At 57.4% G+C, this 21,307-nt stretch overlaps 1 protein-coding gene and 1 non-coding gene across 3 annotated transcripts; both read right to left on the reverse strand.

Annotated features, from left to right (window-relative positions):
* Positions 1–2,311: 2,311 nt before the first annotated feature.
* Positions 2,312–2,418, reverse strand: LOC112065743 (U6 spliceosomal RNA). The gene has a single exon (XR_002892222.1). It is a non-coding gene; the product is annotated as a U6 spliceosomal RNA (small nuclear RNA).
* Positions 2,419–7,274: 4,856 nt separating this feature from the next.
* On the reverse strand, positions 7,275–20,691 carry SH2B2 (SH2B adaptor protein 2). Of its 2 annotated transcripts, none has more exons than XM_007126374.4 (8): positions 19,459–20,691; positions 16,023–16,124; positions 14,265–14,356; positions 12,827–12,918; positions 12,554–12,718; positions 10,997–11,205; positions 8,295–8,466; positions 7,275–7,770 (listed from the first exon to the last, which is right to left on the reverse strand). In XM_007126374.4, exons 1-8 carry the CDS (start codon positions 20,200–20,202, stop codon positions 7,427–7,429), a joined length of 1,920 nt encoding a protein of 639 aa, XP_007126436.1. In that variant the 5' UTR covers positions 20,203–20,691; the 3' UTR covers positions 7,275–7,426. The 2 variants fall into 2 exon arrangements, with proteins under 2 accessions (XP_007126436.1, XP_023979968.1); XM_024124200.3 differs by having other exon boundaries at positions 12,554–12,715; positions 19,459–20,229.
* Between the last annotated feature and the right edge of the window lie 616 nt (positions 20,692–21,307).

Here is a 21,307-nt window from a genome sequence, read left to right on the forward strand (position 1 = left end):
TCTTATCCAAGAGTATTATAAAAGAATACCCGTAATCTCTTAGCTGTTTTGCTATTTCATTTTTTAACAGCTTTATTGAGGTAAAATTGATACACAATAAACTGCATGTTTATAGTGTATAATTTGATAAGTTTTGACATATGTATACACTGTGAAACCATCAGCACATTCCAGATAATGAACATGGGCATTACCCGCAATAGTTTGTTTATACCCTTTTGTAATCTCTCCTTTTTGTTCCCCTCCCTGCCCACCCCCCATCTCCAGGCAACCACTGATCTGCTTTCTGTCATTATAGATGGCATTTTCTAGAATTTTATAGAAACGAAGGCATACAGTATGTACTCTCTCTTTGTCTGGCTACTTTCTTTTTTTAAAAATTTATTTATTTTATTTTTGGCTGCGTTGGGTCTTCGTTGCTGTACACGGGCTCTCTTTAGTTGCGGAGAGTGGAGGTTACACTTCCTTTTGCCGCGCGGGCTTCTCATTGCGGTGGCTTCTCTTTGTTGCAGAGCACGGGCTCTAGGCGCGCAGGCTTCAGTAGTTGTGGCACGTGGGCTCTAGAGTGAAGGCTCTAGTAGTTGTGGTGCATGGGTTAGTTGCTCCGCGGCATGTGGGATCTTCCCGGACCAGGGCTTGAACCCGTGTCTCCTGCATTGGCAGGCGGATTCTTAACCACTGCGCCACCAGGGAAGTCCCTGGCTACTTCCATTTATAATAATTATTATGAGATTCATCCAAGTTGTCATGTATATTAATTGTTCATTCCCTTTTATTGATGAATAGTATTCCACTGTATAGTTATAGCATAATTTATTCATCTACTCAACTATCGATATACCCTTTAGCTGTTTTCAGTTTTTGGTCACTACAGATAAAGCTGCTATGAACATACATGTGCAAGTCTTTCTATGGACAAACGCTTTCATTTATTTTGGTTGACTACTTTGGAGTGGAATGGCTGGGTCGTATGGTACTTATATTTTTAACTTTTTAAGAAGCTACTGAACTGTTTTCCAAAGCATTTTAAACATTTTACATTCCTACCAGCTGATGATGAGAATTCCAGCTGTTCCAGTCCTCACCAACACTTCGTAGGTCAGTCTTTTTAAATTTAGACATTATAATGGGTGGTTCAATCTGCATTTCGCTAACGACTAATGATGTTGAGCATCCTTTCATGTGCTTATTTGCCATCCATACATCTTGGATGAAGTGTCATTAAATGTTTGGTAGAATTCAGGAGTGAAACCATCTGGGTCTGGAGTCTTCTTTGTGGGGAGGTTTTACACCACATTTTCAAACTCTTTAATAGATATAGGACTACTGGTGTTATCCAGTTTTTCTCGAATGAGCTTTGGTAGTTTGCATCTTTCAAGGAATTTGTCCATTTCATTTAAGCTGTCGAATTTATTGGCATAAAGTTGTTCATAATATTCCTTTATTATCCTGTAATTATCTGTAGAGTCTATAGTAATGTCACCTCTCTCATTCCTGATGATGTTAATCTACTGTCTTTTTGCTTGCATTATTTCCAGTGAGAAAACTATTGTCATCGTAATACGTAATGTGTCTTTTTTCTCTGATTGCTTTTAAGATTTTCTCTTTATCACTGACTTTAAGCAATTTGAGTATGATATGTCTTGATATAATTTTCTTCATGTTTCTCGCACTTAGGATTTGTTGAGTTTCTTGGATCTGTAGGTTTCCAGTTTGCATCAATCTTTGAAAAATTTTAGCCATTATTTCTTCAATTTTGGGGGTCCTCTTATCTCTTTCCTCTTCCCTCCTTTGGGGACTCCAATTACATGTATCAGTATATTTAGCTGCTTGAAGTTGTCCCACATTCCACTGATGCTCTGGTCATTTTGAAACAGCTTACCTAACTTAATTTTATTTATTTTTATTGTGAATACATATACATATTTCTCATAAAAGTTGCCACTTTAAGCCATTTAAAAAATTGTATATGACACCATTCTTTATAGATTGGAAAAAGTAACCCTCTTTGTGAGTACATGATGAAAATTAATCAGTTGTTCTCCTTATTAGGGCAAAATGAAAGCAATACATTGCTACTGTGAGGTTAAAACATTTCAACTTTTAAAACGGTGGAGCAGCACCCCTTCTAGATATAAGATCAATGTCTGATTATTGCTTTCTTTTTTTTTTTGATGTTAGCAGTTGTTGAAGCTTAATGCCTAGGTTCATTTATTTATTGGGAGTTGCAAAATAATATTCAAGTTACATCCTTTTTTCTTATTTATTAGCTGGAATAGATTTATAAAGAGATGCTTCCTCTCACCTACTACAAAATATGGAACGCTTCACAAATTTGCATGTCATCCTTGCGCAGGGGCCACGCTAATCTTCTCTGTATCGTTATAATTTTAGTATACGTGCTGCCAAAGCAAGCACCATTTTCGCCATTTTTAAGCGTACAATTCAGTGGCATTAATTACATTCACAATGTTGTGTAACCGTCACCATAGCTATTTCCAGAACTTTTTCAACACCCCACACAGAAATTCTGTACCCATTAAGCAATAACTCTCTGCTTCCCTTTCCCCCAGACCCTGGTAACCTCTAATCTACTTTCTGTCTCTATGAATTTGACGGTGTTCTTTAAAGCTCCTGAGCACCAAATGTTAGTCTCAATTAGTTTCCAAAACATTTGTCCAACTTAAAAAACTCCAAGTTGAAAATTATAATACATAAACTACATGCGCATAAAACCTTTAATTTTGGGACTTCCCTGGTGGTTCAGTGGGTAAGACTCCGTGCTCCCAAGGCAGGGGGCCTGGGGTTCGATCGCCGGTCGGAGAACTAGATCCTGCATGCGTGCTGCAACTATGAAGGCTGCGTGCCGCAACTAAGTCTGCATGTCGCAACTAAAAGATCCTGCATGCCGCAACTAAAGAAAAAAAAAAAAGATCCCACGTGCCATAACAAAGATCCTGCGTGCCACAACTAAGACCCAGCACAGCCTAAATAAATAAATAAATCTAAAAATAAAACCTTTAATTTTCTCCCCTTTAATTAGCTTTCTCCATCCAGTCCCAAACACGGAGAACAAGGTCAGTGAGAGATCACACACAAGCCTCCTCTCCCTTCTAAGACCGGCTCCTTGTCCACTTTGTTTTGTAAGATCAGGATTCTTGATCATGTTAAAGTAGGAACCAGGAGGTTAATTTATGCTACAAGCCAAGACCAGCTGAGGGCTTTTTTGATTCCTCGTCACACCGTTTTTCTCTCTGCTATTTCTGAACATTCTATTTCAAATACAGGCAATTTATCTTCATTCTTTTTTTATTTTTTATTTTTATTTATTTATTTTTTTGTCTTCATTCTTTAGAGCAGGGTTGTTAACCTGAGGTGCTGGGATGGTTTGTGGATAAACCATTCAGTAAGTCCATTTACTTCAAGGGGAATAAAATGACATCTTTATTTTAATCTCCCTCTAACTAAACACTACATTTCCTTCATTTAAGGAGAAACCGCAGCAGTAGTAGCAGCACCTGTCACTTTAGAAGCACTCATAGAAATCAGTGATATTTTCATAGTACATCTTGGTTGTTGCAGAAACTTTGAGGTATCATTTACACTAATCCTACTTTGAAATTACCTTAGTCCATAGAGGTGCTACTGGAACTTGCTATTTAAAGTGTTAATAAACAAACACATATATTATCACATCACAAGTTAAAAAAATGTATTTTGATTACTTTTTGATTATGTTTAGTATTTTGACTGAATTTCAGTATAATTGGTTTTCTTTGCAAGCCTACTTCATGAGTTTTAAAAAATGCTTTAAAACTGCGCGGGGGTCTCTATGCTTCGCCAGACTGCCAAGGGGTCTGAGGCACAAAAGCGATTAAGAACCCCTGGCCTTTTGAGGGGGTCACTGTAGAAAACTTCCTACTTGCAGGATGGCAGTTTGGGCCAGATGCATCTTTTTAAAGGATTTTGGGGGAATGATTGAGATTCACTACTCAACATTTACATTAGTGTACTACTTTGCTGTCTCTTAACACTAGGCACATAAGAACACTTCTTGGTGCCAGGAATTTTACTTCTTCTACCCCAAAAGGGCTCACACTTGGCTGAGTTAGAAGCGCCCGCCAGAAAAAACGATTTGAATCATGGTACACCAGTTCCATTTCTGAAGGAAACTGACACCTTCAGGGCCATAAAATACCCAGCTTTCCATTTTGATGGGGCAGGCAGAAGTGTGGACCCTCGTTCTCCCCCAGCATACATACCTCAATTCTATGGCAGTGACCTCCTTGGAGCAAGGTCAGCCTTATGTCTGGAGGCAGGACACAGCATTTCCCACTTCTTGGTCTGGCTGGTGGGTGGCTGCAGAAGGGAAAACCCACCCCATGTGGTCAGGCCTGGGCGCCCTCCCAGGGAGACCCTGCACCCTTGGTTTACCCTGCAACCCTGTTTCCAGGTCACCCTTGGTCAAGTGCAAGGGCCCAGATCTAGCCTCAGTGTGGATCTGCCTCTGGGTCGAGGGCCCCCTCCCAGAAGAGTGCATTGATGGCAGTGGCTTGCCTCTCCACGGCTCTGAGTGCTTTATCTTGGAGATTTTGGGGTAGCCGAAAGCATCCTTTTGTGGCTTATGTAGGGGGACATCTAACCCCACCTCTTACCTGAAGGAGAGCTGGGAGATGGACAGAAAAGGTTTGGATGGTGTAGTCCCAGGCTGCAAAGAGACCGACAGTCCTTCGGAGCCTCTTAGTGAAGACAGCAGACGTCTCTTCCTCCTCTTTAGGCACGGGGCTGGAGCCTGTGTTCTCCACAGCCCCCTTCAGGTGGAGCAATCTAAGTGGGTCCAGTAAGGGCTGTACCGTCCTCCAAAGCCTCAAGCCAGAGATTCCCCTGCACCTCCCCCATCCTCCCCCCTCCCCGCTTCCATCAGTCTATGGATGATCTTTCCTCCATCACTGGCCTCCTCCTCACGCTCTTCTATCCTGGTCCAGCTCATCACCCCTCGCCCATCACCACAGACACCCTGGCCTCATTTTTGCCCCTTCCAATCCATCCTCTCCTCATCCTTGGGTCCCAGGGTGATCTGTCTAAAACAGAAAACTGACCATCTCAGCCCCCATTTCAAACTGGCTCTGGTCCCCAAAAACCCTCCATTTCTGGCCTGGCACTCAAGGGCCTCTCAACCCAGCTGGTCTCATCTCCCACTCCCTGCCCCGGCCTCTGCAGGCTGCCAGGCCCTCCCAGTCACCAGGGCACGTCCTCTGTGTGGTCCCAGCGCACGGCTCATCTCTCTAGCCACCCACCCACCTACCCCATGGGCCTGGCCATGCACCAAGCAGGCATCTGAAATGCTTGCTGAGGAGCAAAATCTCGAGAATGTCACCGCCACCTGTGCAATTGCTATAGCTTCCCCAGAGTCCCACCAAGTCTGGGCTTTCTGGAAGCATCACTCTGAGTGACAGGCCTGAGGGTCTCACCCTGGGGGCCACACTGTGGAGACAGCGCCTCTTTTCACTTGACCTCTTGCTGCTGGGCCTCCGTGCCACAGCCTTTGGAGAGCCCTCGGAGATGGCCATCATCTTTTCCACCATTCTCCCCCGAATCCACTTTAACCTGGGAACACCTTAGGAACAGTGCCTGACTGCCATCCTCAGAGTGGGCACAGACCCTTTCCCACTTTCTCATGCTCTGGGTCCCTGGTTCAGCCTTCAGTGCCTTTTGCTTACTCCTGGGCCCAGATTCCTGCCTGGAGCTCTCAGCAGGTAAAGTGGCCTCCAAGGTGGCCGACTGTGTCAGGAGAGAGAGGCAGGAGGGCTGAAGAATGGCAGACCCCGTGTTCAAGTCTCAACTCCACCCCTGAGGCCACTGAACCCTTCCGCTAAGGGAGCAAGGATGAAGCCTCAGGCGTGGGGGTGATGCTGGGGCTCAGCCGTCTTGCCACTGGGGAGACTCCCGCTGCTGGAGAGGCAGGAGGCAGCCAAGCAGAGCTCTCACCAGCCCCCTGTCTGTCCTCTGCCCAGCCTGAGCCTCATCCCCACAACCCCCGAGGGGGATGGGGGCTTGCACTTGGCCTGGCATAGACCCCATACCACCACGGCACACGGGCAACAGCACGGAGCAGCTCCAGCCGCAAGGATGGAGATACCAGAAGCTGAGGTACGGGCTGTTCTGAGCACCAGCCTTGTACTCCCTCACCGTGATGGCAGCAGGAGTGCTGCTCGGTCACTTCCTGGTCATTTGGTGAGTCGGGACCGGGTAACTCAAGCAGAAAAGCTCTGGGAGCCCCCCAGGGGCGCTGGCGCCCCTCATACGGGGAAGGGCTTGCAGGTGCTGCAGTAGCAGTCCCAGGAGGATTAACCGTCTGGGGCTCTGAAATGAACGTCACGGATGCAAGCCCGGCAAGGGCACTCCTGGGCAAAGCGACCACGGGCCCGTGGCCCCAGGCGGGGAGGCAGAGTTTGGACTTGGGGAGGGGGAGGGCGCTTTGGTGCAGCAGGAAAAAGATCCTTCTCAGACGGACCACTGCCTGAGGGCTGGGGTGCTGGGACCTCGAGCAGGCTGTGTCTCCAGGTGGGAGCCACAGCTGGACCTCCACCTGCAGGGAGGCAAGGGGTTGGGGTGGGGATCGGGTGGAGGGGTGGGGGGTGGGAGGACCCTCTAGGCCACTTGCCAGTTTGAATCTAGGTCAAAGGTGAGAAGCCCAGCCTCTTCCGCTGCCCCATCCCCCAGTGGGCTCACGCAGAAAAATCCTGTCCACACTGCCAGGACCTCAATGACGAACCCAAGGACACAGTTATTCTCTCCTCACCGGGCTCCAGCTCCTCACGCTGGCATTCAAGGCCCCCATACCTGGCCTCGCTCCCATCCTTCACTGTGTCCCAGGATGAGCCCTCCTTTCTCTTCTTTCCTCTACCCTCCCCCACCCCTCATTCTTGCCCCCAGAGCCTCTGCTCAGTTATCCCTCCCCCGCTACCTCTCTCACAGCTCCGCCAAAGCTCCCTCCCCAATCCCTGTGGGCCGCTTGGGCCCAGCGCTTTATCGCTGCGCCTCATTCAGGACTGCCGATTGTCTCCTGGTTTCACTCGCCCAACGGGGTGCCGGGTCCCCTAAGACAGACCTGGGTGGGGGCCGGGCAGGCGCCAGGCCACGGTGGGCTCAACAGGGGGCCCGTGTGTGGCTCTCCCTCCTCCCTGGCAGGCCCAGGAGGAGCCGTGCCTGAGGCCAAGGCAGGAGAAAGGACGACGGGGAGCCAGGTGCAGTCCCTAAAACAGGCTCTTTAATAACATTATGTCTTCACTGAAGAGCTTCGCTTTTCCCACCCAGCGCCGGGCGGGGGCTGGCAGGGTCCCTGGGACGGACGGCCACGTGGGCCATCGCCCCGCGGCCGGGCGGGTCCGGGTGGCCCCAGGGCCTTGGCGCCGCCCGCGCCCGCCTAGTAGAAGGAGTACTGGTTCTCGACGGCGCGCGTGCGGCCCCGGGCGCCCTCTCCCGGCCCGGCCTCTGGGGGCTCATCGGCGCCCCCGCCCGCCGCCTCCAGCAGGCGCTCGGCGCTGTTGCTGCGGCTGCGCGCGCTCAGCGGGCCCTCGACGGGGCGCGAGGCGCCGGGCACAGACGCTGCCGAGGACGACGAGGCGGACGAGGACGAGGCGCCGCCGGCCTCCGAGGGCGAGGCGGGCGGGCAGGCGGCCGCGGCGAGGCTGGAGAAGTAGTGCTGGCCGGCCGGCTCGCTCCAGCAGGCGGGGGGCGCGGGCGCGGCGCTGGGCGAGGGCCCAGGCTCTGCAACGGGAGACCGCGGGCCGTCAGCGCCAAGCCTGGGCCCTGGCCCCACCCCCAGCCCCCCAGTCCCGGCGTGCAGACGGGGGCCAGAGCCCCGGAGGAACGGGGTGGCCTGGCATCGCACAGGGAGCCGGGAACCCGAATTCCGTGCGCCGGGTTCCAGCCCCCCTCCCCGATAACTAAAGTCATGGGTATAGGCGGCAGCGCACACACACAAAGGGCGCTCCACCCGCGTGCCGGGCACCCTCACTCACCCCTCCAAGGCTTCCTTCCTTCAACAGCTCAGCGCTGAGCCCCACCTGTGCAGGGATCTAAGGGACTCCACCCACTTCCGCCTGCCAGGAATTACTCAGGACACGGATCCCTCGGGGCTGCCACTCTCCCGCCAATCCTGATGGCTGGGTTGCTTACAACTTGCCCAAGACCGGGTGCTCATCCCACCGGGTCTAGCGGGGTGGCAGCCTGAGGGTGACGCCCTCCCCCACTGCCCACCTGCTTGCACGGGCCAGGTAGGGGCATCTTACCAGGTGGGGGGCCCTGGGCCCGCACATAGCTGCGAAGGGTGATGTCTGCAGAGCCCCCGGACTCCAGCGGGATGGGGTGGGTGTGGAAGTGGCGGAGCATGTCGAGCACAGACCGGAACCACAGGTGCTGCACATGGCACTGCCCGTGGCCGTTCAAGGACAGGCGCAGGTGCTGTGGGCATAGATGGGTGTGATCAGTGTGGGGCTGGGGGGCCGTGGACTGGCCCCATGCTTGGCAAGTGCCTTGGAAGGTCACGGGGAGGACCAGGTCTCACAGAGGCCACAGGGGTGGTGTCAGAGTTGGGGGCCCCTCACACATGAGCCCATCTTAGCGGGGGTCATGCCTGTGGGGGGATGGGAAATGAGGGCCACAGAGCCAGGCTGGGACTGGAGGGAGCCTGCATCTGTCCCTATGCTGGGAGCACCCACATCAGGCCCTTCGCACCCCCCCTCCATCCCTAGTCTCCAAAAGCCCTAGAAGGTAGAGATTACAGCCTCCATATGAGAGATGGGGAAACCCGGGCACGGGGAGGGAGAGACTCGCCCACAGCCACAGAGCACAGAGCTAGGAGGAGAACTCGTGTTTGGGTGACCCTCCCACGCCAGCAGCTAGGGGTCTGCCCACTGTGCCCGTACAGGCAAAGCCCAGCAGCCTGGAAACAACCCCCAGGGTGGCTGGGGAGGAATGGCTGCAGATGCTACCCAGCCATGCTGCAGCAGGAGGGCGTGGAGCATGGAGGAACAGTGCCCACCTGGGCCAGGCACCTCAGGGAGAGAGAGGGGCCACAGGCCTGTGGTCTTTAGTGGGGAGCCACAGGTCTCTGGCTTCAGCCCTTTTTTGCTCCATGTGTATCTCAAAAGGGGAAGAGTGGCCGTCTCTGGGGGGTGTGTGGCAAGAGGGGTGATGACAGGAGGGTGCATGAGATGGGGGAGCTGGCCTCCTAGTACAGGAGAGAGAGACCCTGGGGAGGGGGGGAGTGTTCCCATGAGTGAGTTCTGCCACTCGGCAGGGCCAGAAGTTGCCAGAACAGTGTGGGAAAACCCGGGGAGCACTCCTGACAGCCCCGGGCAGGGGCTCAGCCCAAACGGAACAGCACAGTGGGGTCACACCACAGCGTCAAGTCGGGCTGGGGCCTCTGGGGACACAGACCCAGGGCAGAGCTGGGCCCCAGGGAGCGTGTGCCTCTCAGTCTTTGGAAAAACATTCCAGACATTTCTTATCTGAAGGTGAAAAGCGAGGCCTCGGAAGGCAGAGGTCTTCCTTCCCGGGAGGTGTACGAGTAGGAAGCTGCTCTATCCCACCACTAACGTCTCCAGCTCTGCACAGGACTCTGGACAGACACCGTGCTCTGAGAGGCACCAGCTGCGGTGAGTACCAAGTTCAGGGCTGGGTTTTGCCCTGGAAAGAGCGGAGCCTCCCGCTCTGTCTCCCCTACCAAACACCCTGACACCACCCACCGACCCCACCCGCCTGCCCCATGCCCCACGGTGGGCTGGGCACCATCCGAGCCTCTGGCTTGGGCATGCATCAGATCCGGGCCCTCTGAGGAGGCTGCCTTGGGGCCGTGCTGGCTAAGAAGTAAGCTCTGGGTCAGGCTGCCACGGACAGCGTTAAGCGCCTGGTTGTCAGAGGAACTGGTGAGGGCAGCTGCTTTCCAAGGAGGTGTCCCCGGAGAAGCGCTGCCCACGGGGCCAGGGGAGGGCCTGAGCCGGGCCAGCCGGGGGGCTGGGACACCGGCTACCAGTGCAGGCCTGGAGCAGGAGTCCTAGGGTGCCTCCTCCTCCAGCAAGGACTGACGGGAACTGTGTCCTGGGAGGAGCCAGGGCTGGGTCTGTTTCCTTAGTGGAAACTCGGGATGGGGGGGAGGGGAGTTTGAGGTTCCTGCCCACTCTGTCACACTGACACCCCCCACGGTCACTGGACTTTCTGTCACGTTTTCCTTTGTGCCTTAGGTCATTATTAGCACGCAGTGCCCTTCCTTGAGAGCCCGCCTTCTGGGTTCACGGTCGTGCCTTTTTTGCCCTGCCCTGTCTGGACCACCCTTCCACTTGTCTTCACCTCAAGGATTCTCTGTCCATTGCACATCTCAGGTCAAGGTCCTCTCCTACTCTGGCCGGTGGGGTCAGGAGCCTCCTCTGGCCCCCCCTTCTCTGCAGCCCTCCTGCCGGGCCCAGCTCCTCCTCTTCTGTGTGGTTCCCTTCCACATCCCCTGGCCTGGTCTGAGCACAGGCCTGCCCGCAGCTGGGGACCAGGAGGAGCTGGTGAACTGTGCTGAGCAGGGGAGAAGAGGGGCTGTTGGGTGCGTGGAGCATTGGTTGACCCCAGCCCTGTACTGAGGTGGCTCTCGGTGGAGACCCTCGGAAGCCCTAGTGCTACGTGATCCCCAATGCACAGGGTCCAAGTCAAACCCTCAGAAGGGCCCAGCCTCCTGGGGGCTCGGCCACCAGCAGGTGATTTCCCCTTCGGAAGATGGCGAAGCCATGTCTGGGGCAGACTGTAGCCCCACAGAGAGGTGCAGGAGGGGTGCGAGTGATTTGGAGCATGGCCAGGGGTAGGCCTGGCCTGTGGGAAGCCATGCCCCCCCTACACCCATGGAGCCTCCTCCTGGGCGCAGGTGCAGCCTCAGGACCGGGGCCACTTCAGCCCGCCTCCCCCTGGGCTGGCTACTTCCCCCCTGTGCCCCCCGCCTTCCCTGACTTACCTTGGCCTTGCCCTGGAAGTTGAAGGTCAGCACGTACTCCCCAGGCCGAGTCTCACTCTGGCGGATCACGAAGAGGCCGTGGCTCCGGGGCCCGCCTGCCAGAACCAGCTGAGCTGCCTTGACCCGTGACAGTGTCCCGTGGAACCAGGGGTAGTCAGAGAGCTCCAGCTCGGGCTCAGCCTCGGGCTCCGGCTCTGCTCCATCCTCCACTGCAGATGGATGACAGTGTGAGAGGCGTGGGGGAGAGAGGGGGCACATAAACGAGAAAAAGGATGCATCATCTCGTTGGGTTTTTGCATGTAAGGTGCTCCTGAATAATTTAGAACGAGGCAGGGAGCTGACCCACCCACTAAACATATGAGATAAACTGAGGCACAGAGAGGAGAAAATGATAGAATAAGACAATGTAGATTTAAACTACAGGCTGGTTTAGCAAATAGCTTAATGGTAAGAATGTATCAAATGATGGAATGGGTGCCTTTTGTCTCAAGGATAGACCATTAATAGCAATTGGCGGGACTTCCCTGGTGGCGCAGTGGTTAAGAATCCGCCTGCCAATGCAGGGGACACGGGTTCGAGCCCTGGTCCGGGAGGATCCCACATGCCGCGGAGCAACTAAGCCCGTGCGCCACAACTACTGAGCCTGCGCTCTAGAGCCCGCGAACCACAACTAGTGAGCCCATGTGCCACAACTACTGAAGCCCGCGCGTCTAGAGCCCACGCTCTGCAACAAGAGAAGCCACCTCAATGAAGAGTAGCCCCCGCTTGCTGCAACTAAAGAAAGCCCGCACGCAGCAACAAAGACCCAACGCAACCAAAGAAAAATAAATAAATTAAAAAAAATAGCAATTGGCAAATGGTTTCTGTTCTCACGTAACATACAATAAATGTTCTTGCACCTCCTGAACCAGTAACAAAACTCCTCGATACCCCAGCTGTATCTGCTTGTATGTATAACATCAGAATATGCTTATTTCACAATCATCGTGCAGTTTTCTCTGGTTTGGTGGGGTCACTTAGTTTCCTGGGGTCACTCTCTAAGTCGGCAACAAACCTGGGAAGAGGGCTTCCCTGGTGGCGCAGTGGTTGAGGGTCCGCCTGCCGATGCAGGGGACGCGGGTTCGCGCCCCGGTCTGGGAAGATCCCATATGCCGCGGAGCGGCTTGGCCCGTGAGCCATGGCCGCTGAGCCTGTGCGTCCGGAGCCTGTGCTCCACAACGGGAGAGGCCACAACAGTGAGAGGCCCGCATACCACAAAAAAACACAAAAAAAACAAAAAAAACAAAAAAAAAAACCTGGGAAGAAATCAAGTGTCTGTGTCCCCAAGCCCTCGTTACAACCCTTTGCACCCCTTTCTGTGAGCGCTTTCTACTGAAACCAGGGCCCGCGGGAGGGGTCACATTCCCGGACTAGCCGAGTAGCTGTGCGAAGGACCCAGTGGGATGCAATGTCACAGCTTCTGAGGCTCAGGAAGGGCTGGGGAGAGGCCTGGGGGTGCCTGGGGCCGGGGGCGGGGGCGCAGGGAGGGACAGCGGGAAGAGTGCAGCCCCGCTGCACCTGTGTTATTGCTGTCACTGCCGCCGCCACCTGGGGACTCCAGGGTCTCCAGGAAGGTCTCCAGCGGGACATGGACCAGGGACTCCCCGACGGCATCTCGAGCTCGGCTGTGTGGGGCTGTCACCACGGCTGCCGTTGTCTCTAGGGGCCGGGGCAGGTCCGCTGCTGGAGAAATGGCAGGTGAGAAGCACGTCTGTCTGTCTGACCATCTTTGAGCGACCGTCCCCTCCGACCCTGCCCTCCACTACTCCAGCCGGCTCTGTCCCCACCTACCATCCGTCAGGAGCTCACAGCTGCAAGAGGCCACGCGGCCGGCCAGACAGCTTCCCCGGGCACAGGGGAGATCGGCATCTTCCTCGCTGTCCCTGCGAAGGCAAGAAAGCGCAACCGTGTCCTGCCCTGGGACTCGGACGACAGGCTGCTCATGGAGCCAGGCAGTGGCGGACAGTCCCACGGCCAGCATCAGCCCTGTCCCTCTGCCTTCATGTCCCTCTGTCACACCCTCAGCTTGCTCTGTGGCCACCATGTGAGTGACCGGGCCATATGGAGATGTCTCCTGGTGGGTGCAGCTCTCCTGGAGGTCACATGACCCCTGCCCCCTAACCCATGACGGGCTGCCCTCCTCCTAGGATCCCGCGGAGGCCTTCATATGGGGGCAGGGAGTGGTGGTGGGCGGGGCCTGGGCCAGCTCCCTTCCCGGCCCTGGGCCTTTGTCTCCCCATCTGTGCCAGCTCTAGAGTACCGTAAAGTGAGGTTCACCTTCACGAGGGCTGGGGAACGAGTGTGCGGAGCCGATGGCTGGGAGGGTGGCAGCGGAGGGATGACGACCCCTTTGGGGATGGGGGTGGCGGGGGGCCTGGGAGGCGCTCAGGACTTTGATTGTGCTTCCTTAAATGAAGCTGTTAATTAGAAGGCAGCAGCCCTTCCCCCCGGGGCTTGGCTCGCCCCAGTAGCCAGAGCTGCTGCCAAATGCTCAGCCTGCTGGCCTGCCTGCCCCTCCTCCTCCGGGCCTCGGGACGCTCCCGCATGGTGCAGCCAGCCTCCCTGCTGTTCTTCCTGCACACAGCTGACCATAGCTGCCCTCTGCTTATTACTAGCCATGGCTCCCCCCTGCCCCGACCTACCAGCTTCCGGGGCTCTCATAGAAGTCTCCCCCTCATCGGCTCTAACTGCAGTCACCCGAAGGCCCCGACATTCCCTGCGGGTCCCAGGTCCCCCGCACGCCTCCAGAGCCTTTGCTGGGCTGTTCTCTCGGCCCTCCTCCCTGCCGCCCCCAGCCCCCTCTGCCAGGCTCAGGCCTGCCCTCTCTTTAAGCCGCAGAGAAGGGAGGCACCTCTACCACTACAGCTTCTCGGAGCCCCAGGTCTGGATTAGGGGCCTCCCGATTGGTCCCCCACCCCTGGCACTTAGGGCTCACCCCGTCACTACCCCTCTCCTAGTGGTTTCAGCCTCCCCTGGAGGGAGAACAAGACTTCATTCAACTTCCCTCCAGGTCCCTAGACCCTGAACCTACAGAGCCTGCTGGGAATGGGGGTGTGGGCGATCTGGCCAGCACCCACCTGGATCGGACCGCAATGAGAAAAGCCCATGTGTCAAGCTCAGCTCCTGCCCTCACCAGGAAGCTGCTCCCCGTGAAGGCTGGACCAAGGGCACAGCCAAGCTAGGCCCCCCGCACCCCGTCTTCCCATCCTAGGAGCACTTGGGCACTCACCCGGGGTCCACACAGCCCTGGATGTCAGCTACCCACGAGTGCTTCTGCAGGGAGTCGATGGTCTCCAGGATGTACTCTGCTCCGTTCTCCACCTGGGGAGGGGGTGACGAGAGTCCAGATCAGTCAGCACCCTCAGCAGGAGGCTCCGGAGCCCAGGACAAACGGCTCCTCCCACCCCTCCCCCTTGGGGGCGCACTGGTTAGGGCGGCAGGGAAGGCAATGGGGTCCCGGGGTGGAGCCCACACTCTCAGCAGCCCCTTCCTCCTGGGCCCACCACTGGGAGTCATGGAGATGATGTCCAGCCCTGCTGAGCTCAGGTCCTCGGGCCCTGGAGATGCAGCCCTGGAGGAGGCCATGCTGGCTGGGTAAGGGGTGGGGAGGTGGGGTGGGAGGGCATCACAACCCTCAAGTCTGTGAGGGGCCGGCTGGCCCAGCACTGAGTTGAGGGCCCACACGCCTTTGCGCCCGGAACTCCGCCTCTGTGGCCACACCCCTGGGATAAGAAGCCTCCAGGAGGGAAACGAGGAGGAGAAAGCCGGGCCCAGAGTGTGATCCTGCACACACATTGTCTGATGAACTCTTCCCAACAGCCCCGTGAGGGAGGTGATGCTTTCCCCATTGTACAGATGAGAAGACTGAGGTTCAGGGAGGTCAGGTAACTCGCTCAAAGTCACACTAGCGCTCGGTGGAGGTGCTGGGACCCGAACCCAGGTCTCTAAGGCCAAGGCCTGGGCTCTGAGCTTCTTGTCGCGTGTCTCAGTAAAGAGCAGTTGGAATCCCAGCATCTCAGAGCTGGGACGGTCCTCGGAACTGCCTTCATCCCCTCTCTGAATGGATGGGGAAACTGAGGCCCACAGCGGGCCGGCAGGGGAGCCCCTTGGCCTCAGAGCTCCTGAGCATAATCAGAGACACAGAGGCCACCCAGCTGTCGTGGCGGAGGCTCTGACCTGTCTCATCAAGCAGATGAGAGTGCCAGGCAGGGAGGGGCCGTGTCCTCAGTCCCCCGCCTGGGGTGACTCAGGGTATGGGGTTGGCAAATGTTTGCTAAATGAATAAGAGAGTTCATGACTAAACAAACGGGGACAGTAAAAACATAAACCCAACCGGGAGCCTGGAGAGGAGGTGGGGGAGGGACTCCATGCAGCTTCGGGTGGGTGGAACCAGGCCTCCTTGGGGACTTGGCCTCACAAACATCCTCTAATCCTCCAAGGAGGCACAGGGCCACAGCCCTGGCAGCCTGGAGCCATGTCCTCAGCAACCCAAGCAGGCCACCCTGGTGATGTGGAGCCTGGGAAAAAGAGGAGCTGCCCCCAGACTCACTGGGGTGCCTCCCTGCCCACCCTCAGGGCCTTTGTGCCCTCTGTGGGACCAGGCAGGTTCCCACACTCCAGTGCTGGTGACAGGAGCATTTGCATAACTGCCGCAGGCTGGCTACCAGTTCCTGCCTGTGGGGTGGGTGCTTGCTGACTCCAGTGGGGGAAGGGAGGGGAGGAAGTGAAACTCAGGACCTTCACCCAGGCGAAGGAGGAAATGGGAACGGGGCCGCACACGGTGGACTTGGACGACACATTTGGCTTTGGAGCCCAGGCCAGGATTCACATCCTAGCTATGTGCTTGACATCTGCATAGGATCCTGGGACCCCCAAGCAGGGCTCCCTCCCCCTGCCCTGCTGCTGGTCCTCTACCCTCACCTCCCCCGACACTGCCCTCCAGCTCTGCCACCCATGAGGGATCTGTGGGGCCCGGGGTGGGGCTCACCTTGAGCACGAACGTGTTGTCCTTCTCCGGCATCTCCAGGGGCATGGTGGTACGGACCTCAATGATGGCCGACAGAGGGATACTAACTTTGGGCCTGGAGGCCTGGAAGGCCAGAGGAAAGGGCAGTGAGACAGTGGCCCCAGGGCCTCCTGAAGCCCTCTCCCCCCGCCCCACTCCCAGAGGTCAGAGCAGCCCTCAGCTTAGGATGTCAGGCAGCCCTGGCACAGAGGTGTCCCAATCCCCATTTCACAGATGGGTAAGTTGAGGGAGTTCCTGGGAAACAGAGGGACCTCCCCATATAGTCACACAGCAAGCCAGGGACAAAGCTGGGACTGACACGAGTCTCCCACCTCTGAGCCCTGAGGGGGTGAACTCGGCCCCAGCTGCCCTTCCGCCCAGCGCACCTACCGGATCTGTGGTTTTCACATTTTTCACCTTGACCCATAGTAAGAAATACATTGGACGTTGTGACCCAGTACACACACACAGGTAAAAATATCTCTGAAACACATGTTTCACCAGACAACATTTACCCTGACTGTGTGATGGAGTGTGATACTTTCTATTCTATTCTAGTTCATTTAAAAAAAAATGCTCATCTCCCCCTTCGGACTAGATTTTCCACAGCACAGGTCTGGAGCCTCAACTCACAACAGGACTCCTGGAGCCAGGCAGGCACATGTCTTTAGGTGGAAGAAAAGGGACCAGTGTGGGATTTAACCAAGGTGAGCTGGCAGGACTCCCGGGGACGGCCACTCTGTGCCTGGACCCCCCCACTCTGCCCCAAAGCTCCTGGCCCTGGCCTGAAGGCCCCCCGGGGCTGCCTTGAGACTGAGATTCCTGGCAGGGCCTGGGCTTTGGGACAGGGGCTTTCTTAGGAGGAAAGGGAAGGGCCACACGTTGGGTGGGCAGGCGGACGGGAATCCCTGGCAGCACGGGCTGCCATCCAGCAGAGCAGGGCTGCGCTTGGGGCGGTGACTGTGAGGCTTGGCTGACCACGGCAGGCCATCAAGCCAGCCAGCGGGGCAGGGGCCGCGGTCCTGGAGTGGGTGGAGCAGACAGGTCTGCAGTGAAGGCTGGTCTGGGAACTCTCGCTGGGCTCCCGCTGGCCAGAGGCGGTGACTCCTCTGCCTGGCACTTGAGGCCCGTCTGTCCTGGCCTAGCTGCCTTTCACCCGGCTCCAGCTCACTGTTACCACTTCCCTGGACGGAGCCATCAGGCTGTTTCGTGACCCCAGACCTTGGCTCACTCAGCTTGAGTCTCCAGAAATGCCTGTCCTGGGGCCCTGCCACCTGGTGAACACTTATGAAGCTTCTCCTCCTTGTGGCCCCCAGAGCATCCTGTGCTCACCCCACTGAGGTTTATTTTACCATCCAGTCCAGCAAATATCACTTGCCTGGTGGTTCCCTAATGGCAGGGGGCCAGCATCATTGCTCCCTGGGTCCCAGGGCTGGCCGGCCTAGGGCTATGAGGGGACCTGGGGTCCAGGAGACTTTTCCTGCAGGGCGAGCGAGGGGGCAGGATGCTGGAAGCCTGACACACGGGGCTGTATGAAAGAGCAGTCTGAGGGTCCCAGAAACCGCCCCTAAGCCTGCAGACCCCAAGCCCCGGTGTGCTCCAAGGGTGCAGCTAGGCCTTCAGGGCCAAGAGGAGGAAGAAATCTGCACTGTGGGTGGGTGAACAGGACTCAAAGGCAGGGGGAGTGTCCGCAGGGGCTCCCCGTGGGGCTCATACACCCTGGAACCAAACACATTTGGGAAACTGGACCTGAGCCCTCACCAGGCATGCTTCCCACCTGGCTCACTCCTGAATTCACAAACATTTGCATGAAAAAAGGAGGGTCTGAGGCCAGATCTGGGATAGGAACCCACCTGCCTTTCTCAGAGGTTGGGAAAGTGACCCCTCAGGATCCCTGCCCTCTGCCAGCGGTGAATGGTGGGCTGCAGGGGGTGGATTAAGGCAGAGGGCACCGGCTGCTGTGTCCCCTCCCTCGAGGGCAGCAGACATGCTATTTACAGCCAGGCAGCTGTGGTTGCCACTCAGGGCCCAGAGGCGTTGAAGCCCTGCCCTGTGGGTGACCCTGGGCAAGCCCCACCCCACTTCCCAGCCCTCCCTGGGCCTCGGTCTCCCTGTCTGACAAACGGTGGAGTTGGGCTTAGTGGTCTATGACTCTCTCGGGGACCTAAAGGTGGGGGCCGGGGCAGGCAAAAAGTCCTTGGTGAGTCTGGGCGTCCTGGGACTTGGGTAGAAAGCTCTTCAGAGAGTCAGTGTGTCCTGGGAAATCACCTCTCATGCGGCTCATGGGCACCCAGCCTTGGGGAGCCCACACCCTGCACCTCCAGGGGAGGAAGGCAAGGAGGAGCATCCAGAGTCCCAACAGACAGGGAGATGGAGAAAGAGGCGAGACGCAGGGTGGCTAAAGCCAGCGGGGATAGAATGGGCCCGGAGGTGGGTGAGGGCCCTGGGCGGACAACCTCCCACCCTTCCAAACCTCCCAGTGCACAAGGAGCTCCCGCCTCCACGCTCCTTTCATTCCCGGGACCACCAGGGTGACTATAATTCGCTCAGCTCTGCCTCCGGCGAGCTGTGTGACTTTGGGCAGGCCACACCCCCTCCCTTCGTTCGTCTTCTCTTCTGTGACCTGGGGACCATGCTGCCCACCTGGCCGGGGCAACTGGGAGGATGAGGGCTCTCAGAAAGCGGGCGCTATTGTTAGAGTTATTCCCTCTTTCCAAACAAGGCAGATTTGCTCCCCTGGAGGAGACCCAAAGCTGCCCTCAGGGCTCTGATGTTGAGCCCCCAAGAGAGGGGAGAGCACAGTGCACTCAGGTGAGCGGCCATGCCGGTGACAGCTAGGAGAAGCTTAGCTTTTGAAGTCTGGGCCGGAAAGGGGCCACCTGGGCAGGGGCTGGGCTGGAGCGTGGCAGCCAAGCTGGGGACAAGCAGATTTCCCCTGACAGCTAGGAGAAGCTTAGCTTTTGCTTAGCTTTTGGGAAAGGGGCCACCTGGGCAGGGGCTGGGCTGGGGCTGGGCTGGAGCGTGGCAGCCAAGCTGGGGACAAGCAGATTTCCCCTGAGCCAGATGCAGACCTCCGGCAGGCCCTCTGTGAGTGTGCCAATGTCATTGCCTGCTTTCCTCTCTGGGGAGAGGCTCCAGCCACCCAGGGGCCCCAGGTGAGGAAGAGGAGTCCAGGCAGCCAGGCTCTCCAATACCTCCAAGAACAGTACCCAGCACCCCTTCTGTAGCCAGAGGGCCCTTCTGACACCTCACAGGCAGAAAAAGAGGGCCTGAGGGGTGACTTGTCCCAGAGGCAGAGGGGGGCCCCCGGCACCCCAGGTTCCTGACCCTGAATACTCCATCCTGCCGATCAGATCAGGCAGTGCGGTCCCCGAAGCCAGCCCCTCCACGGTCCCCCCAGGTGGGGGTGGGCACTCACCTTGGGCGGCACGAAGAACTCTAGGCGGAAGCGCTCGCCTGCCACGGCCCTGCGCAAGAGCAGGCGACACTTCTGCCACTGGGCGGCGCCCCCTGGGCCCGCGGCCGCGTCGTCGGCCACCATGAAGCGCAGCGCGCCCTCGCGCTGGATGTCCACCAGCTCCACCTTGGCCGCTAGCGTCCGCGACAGCCGCAGGCGCCGCGTCCACTTGTCGCGCGGCTCGGCTGGGGGCTCGGCGGCCCGCGGAGCGGCGTCGGGCTCGGGCGAGGAGCGCCGGTGCCACATGTCGCGCACGCCGTCCACCACGCACAGGCTCATATTGCGCAGCGAGAAGCCCTTGCGGACGCGGGCCTTGGCCGCCGCGTGCGCCGACACGTCCTCGGAGCTCCGCGAGTGGCCGTAGGGCGCGGCCTTGAGCGCCGGGGGCCCCGAGGGCTCGGGCTCCATGGCGTCTGGGGGCTCGGCCGCTCCCCGGGGCGCCGGCCCGGCCACCAGCACGCGGCGCACCTCCTCGCTGAACACGTCCAGGAAGTTGGCGGCGAAGTGGCGGGAGAAGGAGGCCCCGGCGTCGGGCGTGTCGTAGGCCGGGTTGTCCCGCAGGAAACGGCAGAACTTGTGCGCGAAATCCACGGCGGCCGCCTGCGCGTGCAGTTCGCAGAACTGCCGCCAGTCCGGGACCGGAACCGGGACCGGGGCGGCGGCGGCGGCGGCGGCGGCGGCGGGGCCGGGGGCGGCACCATTCATGGCTCCCGTCCCATCGCAGCCCCCGGAGGCTGCAGGCGAGAGGAGCGAGTGAGTGAATTCCTGACCCGTGTCCAGAGCGCCCACCTGCCCCACTCCCCCAGGGCCGTGTGCAGCCTTTCAGAGCAGCTTCAGTGTGTGAGGAGGACGAGCAGGCAGGGGGGACACGTGTCTGCAAGAGGGGCACTCTCCTTCAAACAGCAGTCTCAGGGAACCCCAAGGTCATTCCTGGGCTTGGCAAGGGAGGCTGGGATGACAGACGCCTTCAAGTGGGGTCCCCAATGAGCCTCCAAGTGACCTCGCTTCCCTGAGTACCCTCTTCTGAGGGTCGCCAAAGTTTGGTGGACAGGAAGAAGTCATACGCAATCCTCTTGGCTCTACCTTTGAAATATACCAAGAACCCCCCCCCCCCCCGCCGCTGCTCCCCGCCATCCGTGCTGCTGTCCTGGGACCCACGCAACCCTTCCTCCTGCCTGCAGGATTTTAGCAGCCTCTTCGTTGGCCCCCCGGAACCTGACCTCACCCCCTATAGCCTGTTCTCCACCCAGGAACCCAGTCATTTCTAAAACATAAGACAGATCAGGCCCTCCGCTGCTCAGAATCCTGCAATGGCTTCCCACCCCACTCAGAGTGGAAGCCAAAGTCCTACCCGTGGCCCCCGAGGCCTCACGTGATCTGCCTCCGTTGACTCTCTGAGCTCATCTCCCGCCACTCTTCTTGCCCACTCTGCTCTGGTCACACCTGAGTCCCACCCCAGGGCCTTTGCACTTGCGATTTTCTCTTGTACTTGCCTGGAATGTCCTTTCCCCACACCCCCTCACGTTTTTCAGGTTTCTGTTCAAATACTATCTCGTCCGATAGCTCTCCTTGCCCACCGCTCTATTTAGAATAAGAAATTCTCCACCCAGCGCCGGTGTCTCCGTGCCCTTTGCCTGCTTACTTTTCTCCACAGTGCTTATCCCCATCTGACATTCTGTTTATCTGCTTGCTTGGTCTTGTTCCACCCACCCTGGACCGCGCCCCCCGCCCCCCAGCACCACACCCTCCCTGGAGAATGCCAGCTCCACAAGGCAGCGGTCTTGACAGCCTCATATGTGGCTGTGTCCCC

Source organism: Physeter macrocephalus, chromosome 14 (assembly GCF_002837175.3).
Source record: "Physeter macrocephalus isolate SW-GA chromosome 14, ASM283717v5, whole genome shotgun sequence".
In the NCBI taxonomy this organism is placed as follows: domain Eukaryota; kingdom Metazoa; phylum Chordata; class Mammalia; order Artiodactyla; family Physeteridae; genus Physeter; species Physeter macrocephalus.

What these genes read in the sequence shown, in the direction of transcription:
- SH2B2 (XM_007126374.4), bottom strand. Translation starts at nt 20,202, where the DNA reads ATGAATGGTGCCGCCCCCGGCCCCGCCGCCGCCGCCGCCGCCGCCGCC. An exon ending in CTGTGAGCTCCTGACGGATG is followed by an intron (nt 12,719 to 12,826) that starts GTAGGTGGGGAC and finishes CCATTTCTCCAG; the next exon opens with CAGCGGACCTGCCCCGGCCC. An exon ending in ACTTCCAGGGCAAGGCCAAG is followed by an intron (nt 8,467 to 10,996) that starts GTAAGTCAGGGA and finishes CTATGCCCACAG; the next exon opens with CACCTGCGCCTGTCCTTGAA.